Consider the following 8,761-nt stretch of genomic DNA (forward strand, 5'->3'; position numbering starts at 1 on the left):
CAGCGTGGCAGAGTGCTCTCGAGGATCCCTGTAGCTTTGCTCCCATGGAGTCGTCCTGCCAAGCTGCGGGAGTGCGGTGCTGCTCTGCTGAGAGAGGAGCACAACGCACCGATGTCTCTGTGCCTGAGAAGTTCTGAGTTACGATTCCCGATGTAAGGACTTAATCTGTCATATGTAGCATGAAATGGCAAGTTACCATAAATATTACTGCCACAGTGTCTTTTAGGTTTATTCTAATCACCATTGTTCTGTTGTCACGTCTCCCAGTAGGCATGAGCAGATAGTTCTGGTTGTCTTGTACAGCTGATCTGGTCTTTGTCTGAAGCCTGAGAAACTCTGGCCTTAGCGGTCTGTAACTGGAATTTTTTTTGAATGCACCACTTCAGGAGAAGGCAATTCAAGTTGAATTAACATCAACCTCGAACAGATATTCGTATAACCTGTCTCGGGTTTGACCTAGTTGATAGGTACATGTTAAGAATAACATTCACATGGAAGATTGCAAAGGGGAACAGGGTTATGCCACAATATTAAGAAGTAACACAGATGAATGTGTGTGAAGATAGTCATGTGTTTCATATCAACATTCACAGGACTGCCTTATGCTACTCTTATTACAAATGAGAATGATAAGACCTCAAGAGCACGTTGCTATTCTTGGAAACAAAGATTTCTTCTGAGGAGACTGTTTCCTGTCTTTGCAGCCAGGAAAAGAAAAACATTTGACAAGCCTTCTTGCAAATGGAGCTGAGAAAATTGAGGAAAAAATAATATTCTCTAATTTCCGTCTCTGGTATGCTTTAATCACTGGCCATTATTTTAGGAATCGCTTGTAATAAAAATGGATGTAGAGTTTGAATTGGAGGAGGAAGTACTAAATTGCTAGGACTGTGTTTATATTGACTGTCGATATAAGCTGAGAGTGCCAGTTACAGAAGTCAAAGGTAACTTTTTTCAGTGTGTTTTATTATCTAGCTTGAAAACAGAAAAGAGAATGAAGCAGCATTGTCATATATCACTTTTTTGAAAATTCTTAAATGGGATGTTGTCAAAGGAACCATGCGCTATGCCTATAAATGAACTAAGATTATTTTCCTGACTATTTCTGATATAAACAGACTGTAGATGTGCACATTTTAAAGTTTAACCATGTAATCGATTACTGTTTACTTCCTTAAGAAAAACAAGGCTGTCTTGTTACAGCCTTTCTTGAAATGTTTCACGTGGTCAGTTTTGATACAGCATAAGCAGCCCTATTGTCATGCTGGTAGTCTACATGTTTCAGGCAATTCTTTCATTTAAAATTGCCCTGGAATTCCTCAGCAAAATTATTGAGCTGTATTGTCCTTCATAAGATGCTTTTAGCTACATCTTGCTTTTCTACTACTCGTCACAAAAGGTCAGAAGGAAGATTAAGAGGCATCTTCTAACAAGCTTTTGTTGTCTGCTCTCTGAACTGTGTGGCTATGTAAACCCTCTCGCGTACCAAGAAAATTTTGCAAAAATATCCCACTGCTATTTGTTGTAATAGTGCTGGCAGTAACAGGCACTGTGTTGTAGGTAGCTTGGTCGCTGCTCCCAGTGTTTTGATCAACATGGGTGAAATCTGAGCCTAACAAAAGTCAATGAGAGTTTTGTCTTTGATTGCGCAGCAGCCAGGATTTCTCCCCAGCTGTTACAAACACAGTCAGCACGGTAATGAGGAGAGCACACCGCTTGGTATGACTTGATTTAGAAAGGAAAAGACTCATGCATACAGTGTGTCTTTATGTGGATTTCCTGCTCTTCCCAAAACTCTTCTTCCTTTACTGTAGCTGAGTATTCCTTGAGCTGGCAGTTTTTGGAATATAATGAACGCTTTTTAAAAAGTTGATCTGATCCACGGCTTCAAATAAGGAACTTAATACTGTGCTGAAAATCTCTCAAGTCTTAACAACACTCATGAGATCGCCTAAAACCTGGATTATCGGGTCTTATCCTGTGCGCCTAGCATGGATGGAGACATCCAGTCAAAACATGGCCAGTTATGGACGGTTCAGAGCATCCTGCCATGTCCTAACTGCGTGGTGCTTTAACACACAGGGAAAAGGGACAGCGGTGGTCATGTAGCCAGTATGGTTTGAGTTTGGGTAATCCTGCTATGTTTTAAGCTATTTAGTAGGTCTAATGCTTGGATAAAAATATTTTTCAAGGAAATCTTAAAGTTGGCATGGTGATTGCTAGCCTAAGACTCCAAACTATAGATTAAAAGGTGATTTAGGGAGGTCAAGTAATGAACACTAATAAAACCAAAACTTTCACTTTACCATGTTTTTAATGTGTGCTTCGAATGCTGGGGATATGGCCGAAAAATCTGGAGGAAATCATGGCATTTGAACAACCAACACTGCTGCTGCAAATGTCTTACTGGCATGCTTGAAGCGTGATTAATTAATTTGATATCTTACTCATAATCAAGTTTTTTTAAATAGAAAGCCTGATTAGGGTGCATTAGTTTGGGCATTCAGTTGGGGGGGAGGTAGGGGGGGAATATTCTGTGTTGTGTCAACTGTTCTAAATTTATCACTCTGTGCTGCTGAAATGTGTGTGATTAAATGGTAGTTTGCTATATGATTTGCTAAATAATTTGTCATGTTCCTGTTTGCTGAATCATCAGGTGTAGGATAACCAATTATTTAATTTGATTAAAAAATTCTTATCTTTAAATTAGAACTTGTATCTTGAAACCTTATTAAAGAAGAGTTGATCTAAAAGTTATTTTTGCTAAATTTTTTTTCGAGGGGAGGAAAAAAGAGCTAAAAGACATTTGCTGTTTAAGAAGATTGTAAAGTAAAGGAAACGAGTTTGCAGAAGTTGAAGGCAGTACAGGGTTTGAGGAAACTGGAGGCTTCCTGTATGACTTTGAGCAGATCATTTAACCATACTGTCTTCATTCTCTTACCCATGAAATGGGGGCAGTAAAAAATATAAATAGTTGGAAGGTTCCACTTAGTTGTTTTATATAAAAATGAATTTTTAGAAGGCAGAAATCATCCTTTGAAGGCAAAAGATTTGCAAAAGCAGAAGTGCTTTCGATACATATTGCATCTGTTATCGGATGGAGCTTTATCTCTCATGACAAGGATGTATATGGCATAACACAACAAGAATTGGGAGTTATAAATATATTTAGAAAATGATTGAACTGAAAAAGGCAATATGGCACTGAAATCTCCAAAATGTGATGCACCTGTATTTCTCAGATGGTCATTTGACATCAGTTCCTCTATTTCACTATTTAATAATTCTCAGTAATGCCCATTTTATGTCTCAGTGCTCCATTTCTGTAAAAGATCTCAAAAAAAAAAAAAAAACCCAAACCCCAAACCAAAAAAACCCCAAAATCTGAACAAGATGCAGCCAATACTGCTCAGGCTGACTGCTTCTCTTCTATGTACTTCCAGCAGCTTGTCGAGTTTATTTTACAGAGAAGGCAAATTTGGAAATAACAGGGATGGGTTGTGCAAAATTGAAATTACATTCTTGATTAGGTACACCGTGGTTTAGAAATACGAGCTTAGAGTAGTCCTGTTATCTGATATGTTTTTGATTCCAAGTTCATCCTTCCACCCCTGTATACAATTGTGTTCTGTTAAATTAACCTGGCGTGTTGTTTCCCTAAGGTTTATGGTCACTGACAGTACTGGGTTTCATGCAGGCCAGCTGTGCCCGAATTGGGTCCCTTCCTACAGTCCAGCAAAGTCGGAGCCAGTGACGAGGGGAGCACACAATCACGGGCTGGTGGCAGCAGGCAATGCAGTATGAAGGCAGCCAAGTAATTTTACTTGCAGCTTCACTGTCGAAAGATTTTTCACTGATTCCATGCTCATTAGCGAAATGTTGAAATATGTAGTGTTAAATCACAGTTGTTCCTTGCGACTGTTTTCCTAAACTCTTAATTACAAAAGCAAGCCTGAAATGAGGAGCATTTCAAAGCTCCCTGGCAAGGAAGATACAGAATCTGTCACTTGCAGAGTTGAAAGGAAATGGGGATCTACAAAAGGAACTGAAATAGTCTTTGAGCCTTTCCCCGCCACCCCAGCAGTTTTAGTTATATCTGTTTTTTTTTTTTTAAATGTCATTATGTGGTGTCTGAGTCTTTGGAGAAGCCTAGCATGGTAGGCAGGGGTCTGCACTGCACAAGTATGGTTGGGGTTCATGGCAGAAAGCGTCTCCCCGCTGCAGCAGTGCCGGACGCTCAGCTGTGCTCCCTTCCGTGGGCTGGCTGCTCCACGCTCTCCCTCCTCGTAGGCAGGAGCAGAGCCAGAGCTGAGCACGGCACATGCCCAGGATTAAAAGCATTACTGACACTGTGCTTCTCTCTGCTTTGAGAATTTTTGTGCAGAATAAACACTATCCAGAGAGTTAAAGCTATAGAGTGCCCCTGTGTTCGGCTGTAGGTGAGCATCCCTCCTCACCAGCCGGTGTTTGGGACTGCAGGTAGTAGCATCCAGAACACTCAGGATAGTGTGGTGTTCTTCTGTTCTCACAGACAAGTTAGAAGGTTGTCCTGATTTTTAAGGCAATACAAGTTTATTGGACATGGCGTGACAGAGAACTGCAGTTTTGGGGCTTTTTACTGGCATGTCTGGTGGAGCCAGAAAGGCAGCTAGGAAATGTCCCTAGCACGTTTCCTCCAGAAACCTGCACCTCTGACAGAGGAAAATACCAGTTGCTTTAGTGGAAGATGCAGGAAACCAAGCAGCTGCCAATTATAAAGTGCTTGCAGGCACGTTTTTCTAACTTTAGCAGCTTGTGGCAGGCTACTGTTCTGAAGTTGGAGCTTTTCTACCCTGACAGACTGTTGATATCACATTGCTTAAGATATATTTAATGTCTGACTATGTGCAGACCTGAGAATCCATGAACTCTATGGAGTTGCAGTGGGATTACCTGGCAACATCAGAGCTTTATTTTTCAAGTTTACTGCATGAAACCATACCTGTATTTGAGTAAAACATCCTAATTGCCAGTAAATAAATAATATAGCAGAAAGGCATCTCTCTTCCTATTTGTAGTTTGCTGTATTATTTACTTTACAAGGTGGTTTTTAAGGCGAGTAACCTGTTCTAGTGGTCAGTTGGGGGCTGTGTTAACATTCCTATTTAGAGCTGGGTCATTGACTTATGCAGTGATCTTGAACAAATTGCTTATCCTGAGGAAAAGTGGCATATGGAAGATGGAGGAGGTAATGTCTAAAGCATGTTAGATTCTCTGAAGAGCGTTGTGTAAGGGCTAAGAACGGTTATTTAAATCAACTGCACTTGAGAGTCTTGCTCCAAAAGGCATGTCAGGAGAAGTTCCTTGTCATTTAGTATGTAGCTGACATCTCATATTTAAAACTTCTGTAACACCTTAGCGTGTGCACACACGCACACACAGCCCCAATATGTGAGAGAGGAAGGTTTCTGGAGGGACCCAAAGAATTGAATACCTCTCAAGAGAAATGAACAGCTGGCCTTGCACATGCAGCCAGTATCTAGGAAGAAGAGGGTTTTATGTTGAGTCTGAATGAAAATCAGGACAAACATCATTTGTTAGAATGTGCCAATCAAGGGCATCTTGGTAAATTCCATGTAGAGAGAAATTTTAATTTAGAGCTAGTGTTCTGTCAGTAACCAAAGAAATACTCTTCAGATAAAAGTGCTTCAGATTTTGTGGTATGGGAAACCAGTAATTAGGAGATACAGTGAACAATGCAAGGTAGAATTGCTAAAGGGATTCATTAGCCTTAGTCTTACTAACCACTATAATTGATGCAAATATACATCTGCAGCCTGCTGAGACATTAGATAGTCATCATACACCTGCTCAATTTACCAGCCTTGCAGAACACAGCTGTCAGAATAATTTCTGGGTTTTTTTTTCTGGAACTCCTTGAGCATAATTGACTGACTGTTCTTTTGTTGTTCAAAATGTTTTCTTTTTCTCTTTTCTTTTTCTACACAGCACTTCCATGATGGCAGAAAGGCACAACAACATATTGAAACTTGCTGGAAACAACTTGAAGCAGTGAGTGGAAACTTCCTCAGATGTGACATTTAAGTCATTTTTATACTGTTTTTTATAGAAATGGTTCCAAACATCATATTTGGAAAAAGAGGGGTGTATGGATAAAAGCCATAGAAATGGGATTTTTAAAACTCCTATGTCTTAAATCTACTGGTAGCACGAAAGTCTATTTTAACAGTACATTCAACTTTCTGTGGGATCTGTGTCTATCATGAGTAGCATTTCATTTCATATGACTTGAAAAGTGTGCTAAGCATTGCTGGAAATGCAGAATCCCTAAGGGTCCTATTCAGACAACTCTACTGTAACCTGAATAGCTTCATACTGCGAGAATAAATTGAATGGGACCATCTCTTGAGGAAGGTGCTGTTTCTCAAAAGTAAATACATTGGACTTGTCATTCATGTGATGAATGAAAAGTGGGACTGTAAGTAGAGGAGAGGATAAAGAAAGGAGATGTCAATAACCAGAAGTCCTACTTGCAAATGTATGAATCTTAGTAACTCCCTTGTTGTGCATTATTAAAAATGAGGGAGTTAAGTGTTGGGAGGGAGTGATTTGGTCTACAAGAGCAGAAGAGATGCTAACAGGGGAAAATATTGAAATACTAGTGATGTTAATAGAATCAAGCAGCCTGAAGAACGGAACAAAAAATGTGTTTCTGGTAGCTTTGTTTTTTGAAGTGCTTTAATATGGAAATGTATTCCAGTGTAAACCAAGGAGTCCTGAATTCTGACGGTTGTTACAGCAGATCAGTTTAGGGGCAGGTGTTGATTTTAGGTAGGCTTTGATATCCTGTTTCTTTCCCATAATGAAGGCTTCTACTTTTCCTTTTCAGAGTAAAAGGCGGTTTGAACGTGACTGCAAAGAAGCTGATCGAGCACAGCAGTATTTTGAGAAAATGGATGCTGACATCAATGTTACAAAAGCAGATGTTGAAAAGGTAAGTCAGAGGGTGGAGAGCTGTTTGTAAACATGGATGTGATGGGTTTAGTTCCTCAATCCTGCTGGTGGGATAAACCCTCGGAGGCTTAATGCCTCACTTAAGTCAGTCCATAAGTTAATTAAAAATAGGGAGATCTCTGCAGAGACCTATATTTGCATAAAAATTCTAAACAGATACGGTTGATTTTCTTCAGTAAGGCGATATCTGAGTTTAACATAGCTGACATGGTTCTAAATGAGCTTATGCAAAATCAGTTTTAACTCCTGCCCCAGATTCTGTGACAGTCAAGCTTGTGAGGGCTCGCTGAGGGATGCTTGCAGTTACCACACATTGTTGATTGCTCTGTGATCCAGGTAGAACTAAACTTCCTGCCTTTTGAGCAACACTTCGAAGATGTCCCCATGTCATTGGTTACAATGAAGTATTACGGGCATTGTTGTTCACGGTCCTAGGTTTACAGCAGGACAGCTTTTCATTTTATGCAGAGTCCTGGAATCCATGCTTGTCACAGATGGCACATAGCTTTTATTTTTATTTCAGTTGCTGTCTGGTGGCAGAGTCATTTGTGACTTTTGTGCATTGATCCTCATTCAGTGATGGGGATGAAGCTTTTGAACTGATGCTGAATTTTAAATGTACAATTCTGTTTCAGCATATGCACCTTGAAATATTTTCTCTCTTCAGTTTGATTCAAAATTGGATGTGCAGAAGGGTGCTTGAACTTTAAATGTCCAAGTCCAGTGATGTACCTGGAATTTAAGGAAGTAATGGAGAGGGAGAAAGGGTGTTTAAATTGCTTCTCTTTTTGGTGTTACGCATCTGCTCAGAAGATGCAGTAATAGAAACACCATATTACAATGTGTAAGGGCAGTTTTGTCTTCCCCGAGTTTGATTCATATAGGTAGAAAATAGCCAGAACATTTGAAAAGGCTTGTTTCTTTAGGAAAAAAAAAAAAGTGGGGGCAAGGGGAAGGAAAAAAAAAAAGGTGAAGCTTAAAATATACCAAACATTTTGTTGCAGGGACAGGAAAGGAAACTGAATTATAGATAAGGAATTTTTTCTGGTCCAAGAGAGCCCTTGTAAATGTAACTTTTGCTCCTCAAGAGTCCTGCTTCATTCTGTTCTCAGTTAATTCAATCCTGGGAATCTTAGCAGATACAAATTTTTCTTTACATCTGTGGGATCTTAAGATGTTTCTAGTATGCTGAGCATCATGGAGGCTGTGTAGCAGATAGCACCAAGGATGCTATTAGAAATGAGAACAATAAATCAAAAAGAAACTCAGAAAATTTCCCCAAAGTGCTGTTGCATATCAAAGGAAAAAAAAACCTCTGTGGTCTTGTAATTTGCTTGGCTATTAGTTGTAAATTCACCGTGCAGATTTGATCCTTTATTGCCTTCTGAATTTACCAAGGCACTTTACAGATGAATGCATGTGCAGGATTGTTAAAGATGTAACACCACATGTGGGTTTTTCTGACAGAGGATCATCTCTGCTTTATCTGTATAAAGTGACTTTAGAATACATTTTTTTTCATAGATAAAATTAGGACTTGCCCTAGATTTTTTTCAAAGCTGAGGCCATGTCAAAGGGATGCAGAGGCATGACTTACTATTTGAAAGAGAGGACTGAAACTCCTTACTTCTCCATCCCTTTCTAAGGCTGACCTTTTCTGGTCAGAGTGAAAGGCTGCGTATTGGTGGTATATCAATCTGATAGTGCTAGGTAAATTCTGGGAAGCAATTCCTACCCTGGTGCTCTT

General features: G+C 39.7%; 1 protein-coding gene across 1 annotated transcript in view; it reads left to right on the forward strand.

The window, feature by feature from the left end:
- LOC104169003 (formin-binding protein 1-like) overlaps nucleotides 1-8,761 on the forward strand; it is a gene marked incomplete at its 3' end in the record, with an annotated part of 41,205 nt that overhangs the window by 17,366 nt on the left and 15,078 nt on the right. Inside the window, exons 5-6 of the mRNA XM_009709808.1 lie at nucleotides 5,989-6,051; nucleotides 6,890-6,994. Of these exons, the coding sequence (XP_009708110.1) occupies nucleotides 5,989-6,051; nucleotides 6,890-6,994 (168 nt within the window). The remainder of the gene's footprint in view (nucleotides 1-5,988; nucleotides 6,052-6,889; nucleotides 6,995-8,761) is intronic.

Source organism: Cariama cristata, unplaced genomic scaffold, assembly GCF_000690535.1.
Source record: "Cariama cristata isolate BGI_N322 unplaced genomic scaffold, ASM69053v1 scaffold9281, whole genome shotgun sequence".
In the NCBI taxonomy this organism is placed as follows: Eukaryota; Metazoa; Chordata; class Aves; order Cariamiformes; family Cariamidae; genus Cariama; species Cariama cristata.